This window comes from Patagioenas fasciata, chromosome 1 (assembly GCF_037038585.1).
Source record: "Patagioenas fasciata isolate bPatFas1 chromosome 1, bPatFas1.hap1, whole genome shotgun sequence".
In the NCBI taxonomy this organism is placed as follows: domain Eukaryota; kingdom Metazoa; phylum Chordata; class Aves; order Columbiformes; family Columbidae; genus Patagioenas; species Patagioenas fasciata.
The window spans coordinates 73386202-73407751 of NC_092520.1; the positions used below are offsets into that span (position 1 = coordinate 73386202).

Below are 21550 nucleotides of genomic sequence, written 5' to 3' on the forward strand. Positions count from 1 at the left end.
AAAGGGAAATGTCACAACACTGTGGTTTGCTAGAAACAAACCACAACAAAAAGCCACTCTTATTGATTGTATGCTATAAACAAGACAAACAGAGGCACATCAATCACTACTTTTGAAAGCTATCACTATTATCTTCATAAGACAAATAATCTGGTCAGTCCTGGTCACAGTTGTGCAAAGGCCAATGGAAACTCAAGTTCTTTGACAAGCACCCTGAATTTTAAGTCTCAAGCCACTTGTCCCATGCAGTTTGGAGACAATGAAGGCTCACTTCCCACACATTTGCCACTGAGACTTGGCAAATCACAGCATCTCAAAAGGTGCCCACTACACCTGCAGTTACTCCCACATGTGGAGCAGGTCTTCCCCACATCATTTATCAGACATCTAAAGGAACAAGCTAAAACTAAACACACATTAGGGTGGGGGAGACATGGACACATAACATAGACAAATAAGATTTCTCTCCTCACCTGAGCACCTATTTTCACAAAACTCAGAGGGGCTCACCATCTCTGAGGTCCTGACCTTTCCAAACAACCAGCCTCAAATTGACTGCCAGGTTTAACAGTGACACAAGAGAAGGGGGGACAGGACAGAACAATCACATTCACTCCCTCACAGGACAACAAAACAAAAAAATCCACAAAAACCCAACCAAAAAAACCAAACAAACAAACAAACAAACAAACAAAAAAAAAAAACAAAAAAAACCTCACAACAACAACAACCCCACAACCTCAAAACAAACACACAGAGTAGTAATGACTTCTGTTGATGACTAGTAAACAGCTGTTCAGTGACACAGCAGCTCACAGCCAAATTTCTCACGCAGCCATGAGGGTGTCTGCACTATAAGCGAACAAAGCATTACCATACCAGTAGAGGTTATTTCTCCACAGATTTCCATGCAGTATGCCATACATAACAGCAGCAGCCAGGATAAAAAACAGAAGAATTCGTTTCATGACTGGTAGACCTGAAATGTAAGAAAAACAACAACAACAACAAAAAAATCAAGTTATGGTATTAAAATGAACTTTTATAAAGCATCTTGAAACCTACAAATGGAAATCATCATCAGTACAGCCATCCTCTATCACCACAAATTTGACAGGGGATCACTCCAGCTTGATTTCTCACACCAAGTGCCAATGACAGGAGCTCAGTGCTGCTCTGCACTTATCACCGATGCATACTCCTCCACGGAAACATTGAGTAGCTCACTCTAGGCTCTCTCTGAAGAGACAGGAGGAAGATGGGCTCTTCCAGAAGCATGTCAGAGTAGCAACTCCTTTCTGTACACTGGCAGCCCCCTTGGTTCAGAGGTTGGCCTTTGCAGGTACCTGCACTTGCCCTCTTTATTGCATCACCCACTATTGGTTTCCATAACTACACACTTAAACAAGCACTGGCACTTTGCAGGAGACAGACAAGCTGATGCTGATGAAGCAGAACAGTGTATGAACCGCCGCAAATTGCTACCGGGTTTGTTAGAATCACTGAATATCCTTAAAACTCTGGTTTGGGACATTTAAAACTGCACTGAAGCTGTATGCCCATGCCCTCATGTCCTGTACAGTCTCCAGCTCTTGACTCAGGCCAGACCTCGTTGCTTAGGTGACAGAAAAATGCTGTTTTCACACATCACAAAGCAAGGAAACAACGTTAGGACCCAATTTGTGGAACTTGCTAAGTTATGGAGAAATAGCAGGGAAAGTATTCATTTTTCAAATAGAGTTTTCACCTCATTGCATAGTCTAGTAAAAGAAAACCAAAGTAATATCAGAAACTCACCTATCTGACAAGACACATGGGGCAAAAAAAGCAAGTTCTGCATTGCTCACGTCTAACAGTGAGCTGCCCTTTCAGTAGATATGGATTAACTATTGTTGCTTAATCTTCTGAAAGTCCAAAATAGCCAAAAATTACTGTGGAAATTTACTCGAGAGCTATATCCCTCTATTATTTTCACTTCTCCCCCTATCACGGTAAGGAGGTTCAGTGCACCCCAATGCATAAACACCTCCTTGTACATCTGTATTTTAAAGTGAAGGTAACAAACAGCTGTCCAGCGAAGACAAGCCATATTCAAACAAGCTGCTGCATTTTCCAAGAGCAGAGCCTTTAGCATTGTGGTTTGTTGTTGTTTCGGTTTTTTTGTTTGTGGGTCTTTTTTGTTAATAATTCTAAAAAGTAAAAAGAAATTGAAGTTGCTGTTATTTTAAACCTGCGTGAAACAACTCTAAGGCAACAAAACTCAAGGCAGATATGGTCCAACTGATCCACAGCAATATGCTTTATGCTAGTAACATCTTAACATCACACCTTACTTTAAAGGTCAAGAAACTACCAGAAAAAGCTGTATTTTCCTAACAGAAATTGAGAAGCAAACGACTGCCACTCAGCTTTGCTCCTGAAGAAATACTTAACAGGGAACTATTTGTTACCATTACTTGAGTGGGACAAGCCACCACTTGCTTATTTATCTTCCCCCCCAATATCTTTCACAGGAGTTTAAGTGTAGGGTTAGAGGTGGGGTTTTATAACAGCATCTATCAGTAACAAAGCCATACAGTGAACAAGCTATAATCTATCAACCTTGAGTATATCCTCCAGGTTGTCCTGGATGAAACACTCAGAGGCTGCGGCTGTTGCAATTTCAACATTTCATTCCCCATTAAGAAGGCAGGCTGCCTCCCCCACAGCTCCAACTCCCTTGACTCTTCATGAAGAGTCCCTGCAATTTTTCTTCTTTTTTCACAGCCATTGTCAACATCTAGACCAAATCCTGAGCTTTTGCAATAATTTCGTAAGTGTTTCCCCAAAACTGCAAGAATATTACAAGAAAACTCACCTACTGGGTTTAGTCAAGTGTCCTTAACAGCAACTGGTTCATTCACTTGAAAAAATCATACTGCAGTCTTTGTGTTGGGGTTTTTTTGGTTTTCCTTTCATTGTCAGTATTTTTACCCCCTCCCACTTTGCAAAAGTTTGCTAAAACTAAAGGGGAAAGCAAATGTTTACTTTTTACTCGCTAATTAAATCAACCCACACTTCAGTTAAACAAAGAACATAATGAACAAGCTCTTCAGATAATGTTGCTAAATTAACAACTGATCAAACTGCCAATTTTGCTGACTTAAATGTAAAAGAGAACCTTGCTGAAGAGTTGTCCAAACTACAAAACAGAGAAAAGACATGGAAAGCTGCCTATAAAAGGTCCTTTAAAATCAAAATATTATGCATAACAGTATTATTCGCAGAAAAAAAAAATGTTCTGTTTGTAAAGTATTTACAAAGATATTTGTACAGCCTGCAAAAAAATCATTAGAACAAGAAAACAGGCGTCAACATTGTTCTTCAAACAGGATCATAAGGAATCTGTAACAACTTCCAGCATCTTACACAGGACATTCAGTCTATTACACACGTGAGAATGCAACATCATTAAGCATGTAACTAACTCAGCTTTTAGGAATGTAAAATGGTCTTTAATTTTACAAGTGTCTTCTCACCATCCCATATCCCAGTGCCTGACTTCATTCCCTGTTTTGAAGAGAAAGTTCTGTAGTCAAAAAAAGCTGTCTCTTTAGTGAAGACTTTCTTAACTTGACTTAGTAAACAGAACCATTGCTTTGTTTACAGAAGAAATTATTCTGTGTGTATTTTTAACGAGGACAGCATTTTCCAGCTCTCCCTTCCTATTTGAAATAGCTGAGTGTTATAGAAAGTTAATAAAAGGAAAACAAACTCCTATGATGAAAACATTGCACGAGAAAATTCTCATAGTCAGAGATGCAAATAAAGAGGCAATTGAGAAGACACTTCAGATGTGAAATGGCAGTCACAATCCAGTTTATTTATCACCACACAAACATGGCATCTTGATTTAAGCTCATCAACCTGACTGACAGAGGTCATAGTACCCTTAGGTCAAGGTTGGTCAGGGCTAAGCAAAACTAGTACAAAGCTGGAACTCAACTATTCAATTCTCTCCTCTTTCTGAAAAGCCTACAGTTGGGGGCAATGAAAACAGAGAGAAACACAAGGGGCCAATGCCCAACATTCATGGTGTTAGCTGGTCCATTTTCTGAAAGCAAGCAACAGGATGCACAAGTGTTGTAAAAAGATTCGCAAGCACTTTTTAATAGTAACGTAAGCTAACTTCCGCTGTTCAACTTCCCAGCCCTGCCAAGGCAGAGCTGCAATTACAGCATTAGCCAAGACAGCCTGTAATGGTATTAAGAGAGCTCAGAGATCAGCCTGCATCTCCTATGGACAGATGGGTCCACCCCAGCTCTGATCAACGCACCGCAGAAGCACATTTGGTGTATGACAAGTTAGCTACATAAAGCCCAGAGGCTAATTTTTAGTTTCTTTAGTGGAAGTGGAGAACCAACATCCTTCTCAGAGGTGCATCTTTACTTACTATTCATCTTTATTCTGCTACTTTAGTAAGTGTGGTATCTGATATAAGCCATGATCTTGTAGCCTCTCTTTATCTTCCACTTACATATGCAGTTGATGCAGCCACAGAATTTAAAAAAAGTATATCACACAGGAAACTACAGCTGTTGGACTGGGAAATGATATAATCATACTATGATCACCTTTATTCTTAAGGTTTGCAAGCCTTCCTTTTGCTTTCTTGCTTAAAATTAGGTTGTTAATAATACAATGCAGGAGGCTTTTCCATCTGTCCCACTTATTTGTAAATCACCACTATTACTAAAAGGAAGAGTTAAACATTTAACTAAGAAGTGGTTACTGCTAAATCAAGTACTACTCATTTCAAAGCATTCTTAGCTCCATACCCAGTCCTGTGACAGTTCAGCTTCTTCCTGCTGCATTTAATCGACAGCATGAAAATTTCAGCTCGCTCAGACCTCACATTCCTGGCCCTTGTAGCTATGGGGGAGGAAGGGAAATGAGCTTGAAAAATGTGCTTTGAGTTAACCTTGAAATTCAAAGGGACAGGCGAAAAAGCACATAAAAACCCTAGTAAAAGTTTTAAAACGGAACATCAGGGGGTTTTTTAAGATGTAGGCAGTATTTTGTGGGCTTGCTTGTGATCACCAGTCCTGCAGCACTGCTGCCTTTTGGCCAGGATGTATCCCATGCCCGGCGGAAGGAAGACCAAGGAATTCTCTCATGCTATCATTTGTCTCAAGCTGTCAAAACTTAAGCACATTATGGCATGCACCTCCATATTTCTTCTGCCAAATCTATACATAACTCAGCATTAACTCTTCCAGTTCTTGCTCTAAGTACATGCATAGTTCATTAATTCTCCCCCTCTTCAGGAAGGAAACACTGCAGCAGACAATACAATAGTCTTAAAGCTACTGATGTGGCTGAGTTAGTCTAGTGCCTTAAATTTTTTCAATGGTCCTTTTGATTTTAGTTTATTAAGAAACAGAGACCTCTGAAATATTGTTTAAATGAGGAAGGTAGACATATTGGGTTATCCTAGCAAAGTGGCCCTGAATTAAGACTACATTTCTAACCCTCCCACAACAGTGATTTGAAGTGAGAAGTTTAACAGCATCTTAATTGGAAAAGTTTCTTATTAACCTGCCCCACCCCACACAAAAACAAAGCAGTTATTCCTGTTCCTGGAGGCCTGTGCAAAACATGACACCAAAAAAATAAGGTTTTACTGTGTCAAAATGTCATTGGGGACTTCCACCATCACACCACACGTACCATCTTTATCAGCAGTTAAAGATTTCTCCTGCACTGGAACATAAGACTTTTCAGGCTCTTACTGCCCTATTTTTTTCAACAACAAAGGGATAAGCAGCAGTATTTACTGACTATGAAAACTGGAGCCTTCTTCCCTTCCAACAACATACCAAACTAGCCATTTACTTCCACAAGATCCTAATAACTGTGGAAAAAAATACGTCCTTCCTCCAGAGACAGCTTCTCTTTGTTAAGGCAGGTTTCCAATGCTTCCCCTAGGATTTACCCTTTCTCCAACTACCGCAGAAGACCTGAAAAGAAATAGCAAGATAGTATTTTCTCCAAGTACTCAACAGCAAGCAATGATGTTCAAGAAGACTTACTACTAGAGTAGTAGTGATGTTTAGTATATTTAGTTAGCTCTTGTTCTTTATCAGCTACTACAGCCAGAAACATAGCCTCTGCTGACATTAATCTACTGGGGAGAGAACACAGACTAGAGCTGTGTCCACTTTTGACCTTTCGTGTGGCTACACACTAATTCATGACAAGCTGTAAGATTTAATAGATTTGGTTTAGGGCCTAAGTGTTTGCCTCCCTCCGTTTCATCATCCTGCTAATGGTGAAACCTATTCTGTACCACAAGAGACAGCAACATATTTATCATTTTATGGACAATTCATTATTATTTTATCCCATTTTTGTGCTTCAAGTAGAGACAATAGCATTTTGCTTCTCATCAGAACACGCCCACCAGCTGGGTAAAAGAAAGCTAAACAACAACTTAATCAGTATTTTTCATTTATAATCACCATTTCAGTCTGCTCCTGTCCAAAATCTTCCAAGATCTCTGCCATCACATTCCCTCCTGTATGACTCTCTTGTCCTACTTATAAGTTCAGGAACTCTTCTCACACAGGCACATCCTTCAGCAAAAAGATATTGATAAAGAATCTGAGTAAAGTTAAATCTATTTTATTTTCACTCCCTGCAATCCTAATTTACCTAGACAGGATGGCTGGTAGAAGAGGGGTATTAGTGCTCTTCCAGAAGGCTGCAGGCAGGCCTGGAAGCAAGCACAGTTTCTCTCCTCTTGGGCATAACAGGCAATGCAGCACTTACACCCCTCCAAACCTTCACGTCCAGCCCCAGGCTCTCAGCTCTTTCCCATTATCACTTTTAAATGCAAGAAATCATGTAGGGTGGCTTGTTCTAGTTGAATAGCCCTTCAATATTTCAGGCAAGATCTGTGAAATGAGGGTTTGCAGCCTGCTACTCACATGCAGGAGACACCAGGAAGACACACTAGCAACTGGGAGAGTGTGGCAAAAGCTGCAAAGGGCCTGCAAGTCTTGACTTAAACTCTTATCACCACGTTCAGACTCTCTTGTTCCTCCCTGCTTTTTATCTAGTGCAATATCATCTGTTCAGTTGTGTAACTCCTTTTTCACTCCTCTTCCCTCCCTTTGTTTGAACACCCAGCAGTTTTTCATGTGTGCCACAGTGGGGGCAGGAACAGGAATAAATGCAAAGGCCAAAGAGAAGTTGCACACACTCAAACTGTTTCTTGGACAGCAAGAAGACACATGTACAAGCCTAGGTCAAGTTACTAAAAACTTCTTAACGCTTACTGAAACAGTCCCCCTTTCAGCTGCTAAAGACTGCTGTGATCCTGTTCTCAGAGGTACCGCAATCGATGATGCGTGTTGTTACACAGAGATATCGCTTTTAGCAAAATTTAATGTCACTTATACTGACACCAATTACTAGCTCCGAGGATGAAAAACAGGAGTACAAAGCATCAGCCAGTGCATCCTGTCATAAAACCCTGATGAGCACAATGTAATGGAGCACAGATATTAAGTATCACTGAAATGGTCCTCAAATACCAGCAGTATTCGGTGCAACTGGCTGGTGCAGAGTTAACTGGCCCTGCTGAGAGGCAGAACATGTTACCTGCAAGCCGGGGCTACAACAGTGCTGCTACGCCACCCTTGAGAGCCGAGCTAATATTTTGGCTCAGATTATCACAGTGCGATGCGGATTCCTGGCACCAGCTCAAGGTAACATCATGTTCCATTGCATGGTGCAGACACACAATCAAAACTGCAAGTGTAAAAAAGAATTGGTTTTATATTTCCCAGCTGGTCAACGTCGGTTTTAAATTCTTTTTGCCCTCCAAGTTAGAAAACAATATTCCCTAATGCTCTAAAATGGCTTAGGGCTCATTCCAGCAATGGACACACTTTTTGTAGTACAGTTAAACACTGTTAACTTGAATTTAAAAGTCAGCCCTGAGTAGATCTAAATCCCACTTGTAGCTTTGAGGGGAAGCAGAAAAATAACAATTACTATATTCTTATCTAACTGGTGCTTTCTAAGCATCACAGATGTCCAGAAACCTTGCCTGTAATTACAAACAAGAATACTATCAAGTCCACAGCCTCAGCTTCTTGCCCACTTCCATGCCTTGAGATGAGGACTAGAAGGAAGTGGCCAATTTATGCAAAGGTGCGCAGATGCTGTAAAGAAACACTTGCATATGTTTTCCCTGTCCTGTTCCTCCACAGGCTTCCCCTCAACACAATTCACTTTTTTCCCCCCCTTCTTTCTTCTTCCAGTGCACTTGAACACAGACCAGCAGCTACTGCCATGCCCAGTAGCCACAGAGCTGCAGTGCAGTACAAAAACAAGTATTTTGGGTTCAGTCAAAAGCTAATCTATGCATGCAAAGTCAAAACAAGGTATGAGATGAGTATAGATAGCTCTCCTTCCCCAAATCCCAAAGCTTTAATCAAAGTAAACATGACAAATCCAGCTCTAACTACACCTGTAAAAAAAAAAAAAAATTAAAAAAACAAACCACACACCAAAACACAAATTCAGTAACACAGCCTTAGCTGAAAGATTTCTTCCAGTCCTGTTGTACTCTCCCAGATTAACCTTTAAAGCTTTAGCCAGTATAAGCTAGGTTGCTATTTATATATTACAGATCATAGGTGTCAGTATAATACATGATAGGACAAAATACAGAGAACAGGTGCCAAAATATCCACGCAGCTCCTCCTGCATACTGTGGTGACTACACTGTGCCTTCTCAGCCTTTGTTTCCTGACTCCCTTCAGCTCTTCTTCCAGAAAGACTGGAAACCATGCAACATGTTCTAGGGGGCAGAGTTCAAGTCCTTTTCTCCTCATACCTTGACTTGCACAGCTGACAAGTTTTCTGTCAACTTGACAGCTGTTCTTCCTGAAGGAACAGAGCATTGTGGTTTTGATTTGTTTTGCATCTTCACCTGCTTTTAAACAACAAAGACTACAGACATACTACGCAATGCTTGAGAAAACAGAAAATGATTAATATAAAGATATACAGGCCACTACAACATCAGTTACTCATTCACACCCACTGTCATTTGCCCTGCAGACTCAGATGCTCTAAGTCAAATGAACAATCCTTCTTAGGTTTCCTAGAGAAAACAGATGGGAAAAAGTAGAAGGATAAAAGGCTGGAAATAGCCAAAGTAGTCAGGTTTCAAAACGGTTCAGTTACAAACCACATCAGCTCACTAGTCCACCTGCCCCGCACCCCCTCTCCCCCCCGAAACGATGATCAATCTAAAGAAAGGTCTATCATATCATTTCCTCTGTATTATACGTGCACATTCATTACAGCATTAAGTTCACCTTAAAACAAGGCACACTTTGTCTTCTAATAATGCTTAGGATATCTGAAACACCTAGCTCTGTCTGATTTGGAGCTAGTGATTTAACCTCAGCTCTCACAAAAAAAAAAGCTGAGAATTACAAAACTACATCTACCAGTCAAGCTTGGAGAAAAAAAGTAATGTCAAGCTTAGGCTAAAATAAATTTAAAAAAACAACCAATCAAACAAAAACCACACTTTCTTCACTACCAGCACTTGGAGAACGAAATACTCTCCATCTACATCAACAGTAAATCCCAAGTAAATCTGACTAACTTCTTCTTGCTTAGTCATAACAGTATAAATATTGATCTGTACTGGTGTCAGAATCTGTCCCTGAAGAGACACTGGTGCTTTTTGTATGACTAGTTTTCGCAGTAGCATTTGCAAGCTCCCATCATGGTTTTAGTCCAAACATGCACAGATTGCCATCACCTCACGCCACAGCTCTTCTGACCAGAACTTCTAGTTTCCGTATTTTAAAAAGTAACAAGTTATGTTTTGCAAGTAAGAGGCCCAGCAAATAGGTATGAACATGCTCCTACCAGCATACAAAACTGAACAGTTTGCTTTTCAAGTAAATAACATGCAAAGCATGTCTGTAGTCAGAGCACCAAACTTGATTGCTGATCTTTGCTGTGTTGCTCCCCTCCTGCTGCTAAAAAGAAAACAAACAAACAACAATGCACACGCAAAAACCCCACCTACACTACATACCAAAGAAAAAAAAACCCACCAATTGTTTGAGACAGAATTTACCCCAACAGCAGATTCTGCAAGTCAATCTGCCGCAATGCAAGTGTGCCAGTGGAGAGCTCTGGGATTCTCAGGAATGCAGCAAGACAAGTCAGTGAAAAGCGTAAAGCTAAATAAATTCAGTGAGGGAGGAAAACAGAGATAAGTGGTAGCACTTACCCCACACACTACTATCAAGTCTTAGAAGTTTCCCAGGGCAGCAATCCTGCCAGCTCAGGAGAAAGCTTCAGGACAACAGTCTGAGGAGTTTCTCTTAACATCAATGCCTTGCACCTCCAGTGCTCTCAATGCAGAGTGGGAATGAACACATTCACATTGCCTCTGGATTTTGAAAATTAATCAGAATACACACCTTAACTGCTAAGTACTATAAGAAAGCTAAACACAAACTGACAGTGCCAGACTGGAAAAGCTCAAGTATTATAAATATTAAGGCTGTTTTCAAAAGCCTTCTTTATATGCAGCTTTGTTTTCTTAGTATTAATGCTCAAAACATTTTATTTACAACAACAACAGCAACACACAAAATAAAACACTCTAATAAACAACTTAGTAACTAGAAGAATGTTTTGTGCACGTAATGCATTTTTGAGCCAGCAAAGAACTGTCGTACAGGTTGCAGCAGAGTCTGTATCTGACCCCCTAAAGGCTTTTAGTGCTTTGTTTCATTTCTTAAATGTGAATAAAAGAAAACCTAATGCATACAGTATCCAAACAGTACTTATCCTGAGGATTTTGAGAGCTACAAGATACATAGCATAATTGAAAAACGTAATACTAAAGAACACTTAATGCAGAACATGAAGTCATAACAAACATCTTTTCTGAATAGGAAAGGTTGCCAGTAAGTCAACATGTGTGGTTTGGGTTTTTGTTTTTTGGTTGTTTTGTTTTGGTTTTAACTAAACAAACAACAAAACAAACAACAGAAAACCCACCACACAAACAAGAATTTATTTCTAACGTAATGCTTTCCAAGGGGAACAAAGACCTAGGTGTACCCAACTTCAGCATTCAAAGCATCATTAATAGTGTGTTTCCTCAGACAAAGCTGAAACCAGATTTACAATACAATTTACAGGACAAAGGAGCAGGCTAAAAGACATAAAACCAGAATTGGAATTCTTCACAGAGCAACTGTTAGTTGTGAACTCAAGTCCTTATGAAAAAGTTTGCACAAGTTCATTTACATATTTCTGTGTTTACGGAGCTATAAAATGGTACAACAACAGCCCATACTGCAGTGCTAACATTTAGGGGTTATTCATCCTATAGCAGAGTTCCTAGCCTGAATTATGCACCTCAGTTTCTTTACCTATACATGAAGAAAGCTAATTATCTCTGATGGTAATCTTCAATTGCCATCTGTCTGGAAGGAAAGCTGCCTAAATTAGTCAGTAGGGAGTGCTGGGAAAGCTTATATGCTTTTCTCAGTGCTACACAGAGATGCCCATTTAGGACTTTCAGATCTCAGTCCTCGCTGAAGGTTAAACAGAGCCCACTTCCTCCTCCAAACTGGTGTATCACTGTTTTGGGGGGTTTTCTAGTTGGGGGTTTTTTTGAGTTGGTTTGGGTTTTGTTTGGGGGCTTTTTTTTTTTTTTTCAAAAAAAAAAAAAGAGACAGTCACCCCTAAAACTGGAAGGAGTGGCACATCAGCAGCTCCCTCCCTCAGTTCAACTTGTTACTCTCTCAGTCCAGTCTGGTTTGCTGTAGGTGAAACAGTGTCTGTTTGTCCTATTCAAACCTCAGTTTCAAACAGTCCTTAAATGCTACAGCAGAACCAACAAGAGTTTCTTCAGGGCTGTAGTATTTTTAGATAGCTCAGCTGTCCTCCCCTTCCTGATCTTTGCCGAGTGCTGGATTTGCCCAGGGCTGTATGTCGGAGTAGCTCCTCTGAGTAACAGGTGAGCCCTGAGACAACATGAGGCTCATCTCCCCATCAGTCACAGCAGGGCCACTGACGTCTTTTGTGGTCCAGATCTGCTTTTCCATTATCAAACTGCCCCACGCTGCAGCAGGGATAAAACAAAGTCTGATATTTGCTTCAGCATTAAGAGTGGAAGTCCTTAAGAGCAAGACACATGGTAAGCAGGACCTGCTGTGTTGCCTATTGACATCTTTTCCTTGCTACCCTGACCACACCAAATCCAGCTCAGCCTCCAGCACCACTGTGTCCTTCCTATCAGACTGGTATTCCTGCTGCAGATGACGCTCACGTCCATGAGAGTGTGAAATGCAGTACAGTAAAAGGCTTTTTTGTTCTCTTATATCACATGTGTTCTTAGCGTGAAATGAGATTTATGCACTCATATCCTGTATACATGCATGCATGTCCTTTCTTTCCTTCTCCATAGAACTTTTGAACCCCTTTGGCTAATTTCAGTCAAATTTGATAGGAGATTAGGAACTTGATGCATTTGAGACCTCTACAAGTTTTGTGAAAATAAACAGCTGTGTAGAACAAAGAAACTGTATAGGCTCATCTTTCATTAAAGATAAGGAAGTCTACCTGTAGTAATACATCAGAAACCTGGTTTCATTAGATCTGCTTGTCACACAATTGTGTGGCAGATTTTCCAAAACAGTTGTCTGTAGTTAAACATTTTAAATATCCTTTATAGCCACTTAATAGATAAACTGTTAGCTGACTTCGGTCACTCAGCTTCAAAAAAAGTCACTCTGACACCAACCGCTGTTTATCACAGAAAATATTCTCCGAAATCTGAAGGAGATGCATATTGTATTTCACTTCACGGTTCTTTCCAAAAAGCTCTAAACAACATTCTCAATTTAGATTAGAAATCTTTAAAGTAACACAAAACCTAAGGTTTGAGTCTGAGCCATCCAAGAACAGACGTTCCAAGTTCAAAACAAATTATGGCATGCACATAAGGAATTAAAATAGCTATACCGTCCAAATTGCTTCAGTGAAAATTAAGTAACAGTATTTCCTTAACACGTTTTGCAAGAAAAGGCGGTCAACCTTGAGAAACTGTACAAACAGTATTTACGCTGACCAGTATTTTAACCATCTGGCTACTCAAAACCCAGTTCACACGCCTGACCTCTGCTCCACTGCACAAGGTGGGCAACACAGGCACAAGAAGAACTCTGCTATGTCAGATGTATGACCATCTAGCCCACTAGTCTATCTCCAGCAGGGACAGAGCGAGATGCCATTTAGGGACAGCACATGACAGACACTTGTCCACACGTTCCCCTTTAGCAGCACCTACAATTGTTTAGTACAAGAGCTGGAGGATGACATCCCTGTCTACTCCTTTTAGCATCCTTTTGTGGACCTGCCAACATCTACACTTGGGAATGAGGGCAGAAAAAAGGCCAGGAAACCCACCAGAGCAGACTGAAGTGGTCCTGCTACATCAAAGCTGCTGAACCACAGGGAGCTTCAGTACACAGTCCTGAGGACCTTGACATTTTGAGAATGGCAAACTAAAACTGCCATGGGCAGTTATAAAACTGGGAGAGGGGAGCAGGGAGGGAAGGATACATAGCCTTCCAGATTCTCAGTTGAGGCAAGAAACAGTCACCTTGTCTCATTAAATACTGCAAAACACTGCAAGCAGACCTAGCTGTAGTTTACCCTTAACTGTTTCCAGCAAAAAAACCCAGGCTTTTCCCAGCTAATCAAATTAGAAGGCAGCAACTTGTCTACACCGGGGCAGGAGCAAGACTAGCTGCCACATGCCAGCAAGCCCTGTGCGCATTCACCAACGTGGACAAATTCTAACTTGCTCCAGTACTCCTTTAAGTAAATGTAGTACTACGGCTCCACTTAATCTTGTGCAAATGTTATGTTCAAACAAACCCTACAGGGTATTTCCCATTTATACCACTAACCGTCCTCCTGGTCTCAGTCCCACACACTGCCTACCTGAAGCACTGTGGAGATCAAGGTAATAATGTTCCCAGAGTAGTCAGATGGGACACTGGTGGAGGACATCTACAAGCCGATTCAAGAATATTAGAGAAACAGGAGATATGTATTTCAACTGCCAAAAGATGAACAAGGTTGTGATTTCATTTAGCAACAGCTCTTAAGCAGCAAGCACTTTCTTCTCTCTTCCTTGCAGGGAAGAAAATCCAAGTTCCTTCCCCCGCACTGTCCCCTGTGTTACACTAGGAGGTTTGTATGCTTCCTTGCCTAAACAGATCATTTCGCCCACACAGGTCATCACGTAGCCAAAAACACTCTGTCAGTGCAACACCTGCAAAAATTAGCTGCCCAGGAGGGAACTACGTAAACGAACAATCACACTGGAAGAAACATAATGACAAAACCACAACTTTAATTCCTTTCTTACCCTGGGAAAGGGACAACTCCTCCCCCCATCCCACATGTGCTATCATTTGTATTTCATATGCCCACACACGTTTCGTACCGACTACTAAATGTCCATTATATATGCACATTTCCACCGCCTGTCTCTGCTAAGGCTTCAGGTGAGCCAATGATGTGTCCCTCACACTCTTCTCATTTCCCTGCTGGCCACTGGGCTCTGAAAAGCAGCAGGGAAAGAAACCAGCGACTGGTTGCTGCTGTGCTGTTCAAGTGTCCATCTGCAGATCCTGTCTAACAAAGAGCTTTTCTGAGCTCTGCAGCAGCTGATCCTTACTTGAGTGTTTCCAACCTGTATCCAACAAGGGCAAGAAACTGTTCTTTTACAAGCGAGTTGAAGAGTCTATGGAAATCTAAGACTGCTAGCCACCCACCTCACAAATAAAGTTTCCTACTGGCTAGAGGCCCAAAAACAAAGCAATATTCCTGCTAAGGGAATAGAAACTTGCACTGTAAATCAACAAACATTAAAAAGAGCTTCAATGATCAAGTCTGAGCTTCATTTCATTCCTGCCTGCTCTTAAAACCAGTTCCTTGATTACTCCATCCCTGCCCTTCTAACAGGAGGGAGGATCAGCTTTGTGGCTCCTCAAGTTTTCCAGCCTTCCCTTCCTAGCCAGGGCAAGTGGGGGGCTATTCAAGTTTTTGCCTTGCTCCTCCCAGCTCCCCATAGATGCTGGAATGTAAAGAACAGCCCTAGCACAATGTACTCCAGCTTTACTGCTGCTGCCGGGGCTGGGAGAGAAGGCAACACAAAGTTACAGGCAAATTTTTAAGTGTCCACCAGATAATACCTAAATTTGCACACTCCGTGGGCAGCACTGTAAAAAGTCTCCCTCTTAACATAAAGGCTTCCCTTTTGCCTTCAAGACCAAAGAATGTCCAGTTCTGAACACTGAAGAGCCACTCCATCCCAACAAAATGAACTTTAAAAGGATGTGATATTTGAAGATGGCAGGCACAGAATGCAGCAAGAAGCACCACCATGAAGTATTTTACCACATTCTGTACCTGCACTTGTTCAATGCATTTTTAACAAGGTAGTGGTACTGCGGTCAAAGCACATGCTCCCTATTTTTGCTTCATAGCACATGCTAGCTAGCACTGCTCATCACTTTCCAGCTTTCCAAGCTTTCTGCACAAATAGCAGCTACTAGTATCAGTGGTTAATACACTGAAATGGGAAGAGAGAGCAGATTAATTTCCACACATTACTGAAAGGTGACTTGAAAATTAAACAACAGCTTGCACATCACATTTTCTTCTCAATCTCAATACCTCAAGAAAACCTGAGGTTTAGGTTCTTCTGTAGCAGGACGATGAAAGAAAGATTTAACACTTCAAGAAGTTCAAACATCAAAAAATAAGTAAATGAAGTTTTATTTTCATTTCCCTTAAAGACTATGAATACGTACAGAATTAGTCATACATAGCATAGTAGAAATGGAAGCAAAAGAAACTGGATTAATGGGGAAGCTCAGTGGCTTTTTATTCTGCTAGGAAGCTTTTAGTCTTTTGAGTAAACAGATGGTAGAAAACAGACTCTGAAAAAGAAAAAACCTGTACAGTTACCCCATAAATTAATTTCCCAATATTATTTACTAGTTTCTCTATAAAGCCAGAGAAATTGATGAACAAGTTATTCAAATGAACGACAAATGAGTTGTCCTAAATTTGCTAAATTAAACTCCTCTTAAATGCACAGTGCACATTTAAACCAATTTAGCTAAAACAGTGCAAGGATCCGTAAGGAATTATATCAAAAAAAAAAAAAAAAGAGATATTTCAAGTAATCTTGAGTGCACACCTAAAATGCACTTAACTAGGGTGCCACAGCAGACTATCTCCCATCATACACACAGTAAAAACAACCTTTCGTGCTTAGAAGTTAAAAAAGAGCCTTTCCTCACAAGCCCCTTTGAGTCCATGGTGTGGTCTTGCAAGTTCTATCTTCAAATGCCCATGTGATTGCAGCCTGTTCCAGATCAAAATACTTGAAGCAACCCTCAGCAGCATATGAGGCAACACGCAAGAAGCAGAAAACCACAAATCAGTGAAAGCAGGTTTATGAGAACTTTCCCAAGCCTGTCTTGGGTGGACAGATCAAACCTTTACTGAAAGGCATTAATCACGGTGTGCTCAGAAACTAACAATGAAAACAGGCCCAAGATAAAACCATTAATGGCACAAAGAAGCTATTATAAGAAAGACTATGCCTACTCCCTGCTGCTTTCTATCCAAAAACAACCACATAATGATTCAAAATCCTCTAAAACTGTCTCTGCTTGTAAGCTTTCAAAGGTCTGAGGCAGTGGTGAAGGAGAAGCACCCTCAAGCACTTGCCACTGTGAACGAGACCCATCACCACTTTGGCTGCTGTACTTCCTCCTCAGTGAGGCAACTCCCCTGTGTAATTGCTAAAGCAGCACACTTAGCAATACACGGTACATATCACAATAACACCTCGCCAATCACCTTGTCTAGCCAAAACACCATAACTCGTCTGTTTACCACTTAGGACTGGGGCACTTGTGATCTTCCTGCCAGCTTTCAGGTTTTGCTCTCCTGCCTACACACTCTGCAGCTGCTCCCATGGGCATTCCCCCAACAAGTCATTGCTTCCAGAGCGAAACTTTCCTCCTGGTTTTGAACAAGGGGATATTTGGTCACTGGGAGTCTCACTGGATGATTCCTACATCCCACATGCAGGAGAGGTCTCCTATGGCCAAGATGACCCTTGGGGACACCATGGAACTCATCCACCTTTAGCACTGCTGTTTTAATAAACAGCTGTTAGCTTAAAGAGTAACTTGTCTCTTCTTCAGTTCAGCATAGAGACAGGCATGCTAAACAAGCAGGTACTGCATCAAGCTGGAAAGAAAGATCTGTAGATTTCTTTAATGTAGGTGGGAAGAAAAACAAGGATATAGCTGGTGCAATCTTCGAAATGGAAGCAAAGTTAATTTAGTTTCAGAAATACCACCTCTGTGAACTAACCAGAGAGGAGTATTTCCTATTCAGAACAGATGAGTAGGAAGCCTCACTCCATACACTCCTTTTTCCTTTAAGCCCTCCCTGAATTTATTGTTTTTTAAAGAGTGACCATGACATTATCCACAATAGAAGCTATATATTTATATATACAAGAGTTTTACACAGTTCAGCCAGAACAGAAATGCCAGGTTAAAACAAGTAATCTCATCCCATCACAAAATCCATCCTTTCTAGTTTTGCATCGATATTGTACATAACAAAAGCACAGCATAAAGCAGGTGAAGAAGACAGAAACAAAAAGATGAAGAAATCTGGGACAGAAAGCTCCAGTTGGGTAAAAGAGGCACAACAGCCACAAATCCCAATAGATCAGCTGTTCATCTCGCCAGAAATTTTAATTTGAGAAAGGACAGCAAGACTGATCTCACAGCTTGCAATAACTAAAATAGAAACACCACCCCCACTGCCGAGTGGTAGGACTTAAAAAAAAAAAAAAAAAAAAAAAGAAAAGGCAGAGAACATAAAACTTCCAGGGTTTGTTTCTTCCCTAAACTACAAGTTATGGCTTTGCATAGCTTAAAGCAGAGACTACCCACAGAGCCATTGTTCCTTCCTCTAGGCCCTCGGCATTTCCAAGGGGCAGCTTCTCTCTTTCGGTACCCCCGCTAAAAGCAATCTTTTATCGGAAACTGCCTGACCAGCAGCCATGGCAACACGGTGGGATTACCCAGCCCAAGCAGCTTAGCAGAAGCCACGCATCTCCCCTCCAATTTTATTTACGGACCGCTGCGGTCTCCGCTAGCTCTGCCGAGAAGCTCCCCGTGCGCGGGGCTGCCCTGCCCCCATGAGCCCGCTTTCCCCCCCGCCTTGCCCGGCCCCTGAGCCCGCAGACGGCGTTCCCACCGCCGCCCACCCCTTATCTCCAACCCCCCCAACCTAGTAGGGCTCGGCGCCCGCCCGCCGCAACTCACCGCCCGCGGGGAGCCCCGAGGTGGCAGCAGCATGCGGCCCGGGGCAGCTCGGCGCGTCGGCTGGCTGCAGGAGGACGCCGGCTCTTCCTGCACCCCCAGCCCAAGAGCAGGGCTGCTCCGAAATGCCGGGGCGCAGCGAGCGGCTCCAGCGCCCGGCAGACAACGCCGGGAGAACGGGACGGCCCCTTCTCTTACCCCCACCTCCCGGAGCCCCCGGGCCACCTACCTGGCTGGGCGGAGGCGCCTGGCAGGCCGCCGGACCCCCCCACAGCGCGGTGGGGCCGCTTCCTCCCGCTCCCCACGGCGGCGGCCGGAGAGAGGCCACGCTCCCCACCGCTGCCCCCGCCGCCCGCTGGGGAGCGCCGCCCCGGGGGGCCCTTCTCCGGCCGGGGGCGAGATCCGGCCCCGGGCGGCGCCTCAGCCCGGCCTCTCCGCCGGCGCAGGCGGCCCCAAGCATCAGCCGCCCGTGTGCTGCATTCAAGCGCATCCAAATGCTTCTGTCAGGCTCATCCCCACCAGTAACGTGGTCCCTGGCTACCCCGCGATGTTAATTTTTACCAGGAAATTCCCAGGAACCTCTGGGAAAAGTCCGGGACATTTCATCTCACCAGTTTTCAAGCCGATTAAAATTATATTCTCTTCAATGGAGGCTTGTAGAGGCAGGCTCGACCCCTCTTGGAAGTTCAACTAATTCCTTTAACATTTTAAACGAGGAACATGCTGATGCATCGGAATAGCCAGCTCTGCCTTTGAACATGTGGTAATTTGTACTGAACAGCAATGTTGTCGACAGCTGCTGCCATCAGTACTTACCTGAAAGAGGTTTTAAAATTCGAAGCATGTATAAAGTTTACATAAGGTTAGCTAGAAGCTTTCCCATCTGAAATAACACAAGAGCGTGGTGAGAAAATGTCTCACAGAAGAAACGCTATCAAATTCGGTAACAAGCACTTTCAGCATACCTAGTCATACGGGTTCAGACACCATCCACCAGATCCTCCCAGCCTATACACACAGATTCACAGAACTAGCTACACTTCATAAAGCAGCGATATTCACTTACCAGTTGTCAGCCGCACAGATATTTTATTTTCAAACCACCCGAGACAGAAGGACAGAACTTGTCGCTTTTCAGAGCCGTCCAGCCTGTTGTTGGCAGCCTCTCGGTAACTTCAGCTTTATTCCCACCTGGTGGTGTTTATGATAAGGATGAAGGGGAGGGCTTGTTTCAGCTTAGCCCCCTCTGCAAAATAAAACATAAAAGGAAGCGCGTTGTATGTTTAGACAGAGACGTTACTTGGCTCGAGTCTACTGAAATTCCTCTTCAATTTATACCAACGCCTTCCAGGGGGAGGAGAGAGTCCCGTGAAGAAAGCTAAAGCGTCTCCCTCCCAAGTAATGAGCGTGTCTCCTCTGACTGACTTCCAGCTGGAGCCGCAGGCACTCACCCTCCTTTCCCGGGCCAGTGGTTCGCCAAGGGCCCTGCGCGCCCGCCCCGACAGCCCGGAGGGTGGGAGACCCGCAGAGCGGAGGACAGCAAACCACCCCCACCCCGCTAGCCACGTCCTCAGCCTCCACGAATTAACAGCTAGTTAGCAAACTGATTGTCACCTCGGGGGCGTAGGGGGGAAACCAAGTAAACTGAAAGCCACAGCAGTTATTCCTGCCCCCCTGCGAGCCAGCTCCGGCTATCAGAGGAGGAACTGCGCCTCTTAAAACCTGCTGCCAGGGGCAAAGTGGAGCCTCACCCTGTATGACCAACCTAGAAGTCATGGGGCTCCTGGAAGATCTTGTCTCCACACTACGGCAACCAGCCACGCGGGACTGGGCTTTACTATTCGAAAATAATAAATAAATCTGCTGGTTATAAAGGGGATGAAAAAAAACAAAGAGTTTATCTGGAATTGTGTGCTGTATCGAGTGTATCATGCTAGAAAAAAATCTGAGGGGTTCTAATTAATTGAATTGTCCTCTCCTGTTTCAGACATTACAATCCTCATCACTTCTAATCCAAAACTTTTCTATATGATACTTCTGGGAGCTTGCAGTATGTTTTTAGCATTGTGTCAGAACAAGATGCTTCCTTTATTAGAAGAATAGCTCCTGAGTTTTTTGGTGGCTGTCACTGGGAATGATCAGAGGTCAGTCCATTCTCAGAGGCAGTTTTATACAGTCTATTTCTACACCTAATAAAAATAACATTAAAAGCAGGGAAGTTTTGTCTATTCTTAAGGGACTATCCCCATTTTGTAGCCCACTGAGATGGCTTTCAATGTCTTCTGGGCTGGGAACCAAAGTTAAGTCCTCTATAATATGAGCTGAAAATACCTTTGTACTTTTGCCCCTTTTCTCCCACAGTGTTCCAAAGGTCTTCAACCTTCACATCCTGGCCTTTACAAAACCAAGGCACTTTGAAGTGTATTAGCTAAATTATCTGCCTTCTAAAATTAGTTTATTTAACTCTGCTATATCTTTTTCCTATTAGCTCTCATCTCTGCTGTCCTTACCCTTCAATTAACCTAAGTATTATAGGCACAAAACCAATTAAAAAAAAATCATTAAGGTTGCACGATGAAGGAGTCCGAAGTTAGGAGATACGAGAAGATGGGTTATGTGACTTCGCTTTGGTCCCCTTGCTTGTACATTTCATGATAGTCTTAAATTACGTAGTCCAGTATTATTTTGTTCTGGCCTTGCTTCATTTTGTGAGGCCTTGCCTTTGTTTAGGATACAGGATGAACTTGCTTTAGGGATGTGTCAGATTTTTGCAGAACAAGATACTGGGACTTTTCACCACAGAGGAGTGTAGGAAACCTTAAGGAAATGGATGCTATTCCTGCCTCTGTTCCAGACAGGATGTGTGTGCCGCAGCTGCGTCTTTTGTGCATGAGTTCATGTGCATGAGCTTATTTCACACCAGCAAACCTGAGTGCTGCTAACAGTCTAGCATGGCTCTTTGGGCAGGCTGAAAAACACAGGAGTGAATAACATGACTGTACTGTTAGTAGGACTGAGCCACCTGCTCAGAGGCCAAATCAAGTTACTGACGCACCTCTGAAGCTAGTTAGACATGC

General features: G+C 42.7%; 1 protein-coding gene across 8 annotated transcripts in view; it reads right to left on the reverse strand.

Moving 5' to 3' along the window:
- Positions 1-19789, reverse strand: part of ST3GAL6 (ST3 beta-galactoside alpha-2,3-sialyltransferase 6) — a 115503-nt gene extending 95714 nt beyond the window's left edge. For 2 of the 8 annotated variants that reach the window (XM_065829319.2, XM_071808876.1), the window contains exons 1-2: positions 19540-19789; positions 880-979 (exon numbers count right to left, since the gene is read on the reverse strand). In XM_065829319.2, the coding sequence (XP_065685391.2) occupies positions 880-968 (89 nt within the window). In that variant the 5' untranslated portion in view covers positions 969-979; positions 19540-19789. Of the gene's footprint in view, positions 1-879; positions 980-18476; positions 18612-18702; positions 18861-19539 lie in introns of those variants that run through there. The other 6 variants (XM_065829320.2, XM_065829315.2, XM_065829323.2 and 3 more) reach the window with 5 other exon arrangements.
- Positions 19790-21550: the final 1761 nt, after the last annotated feature.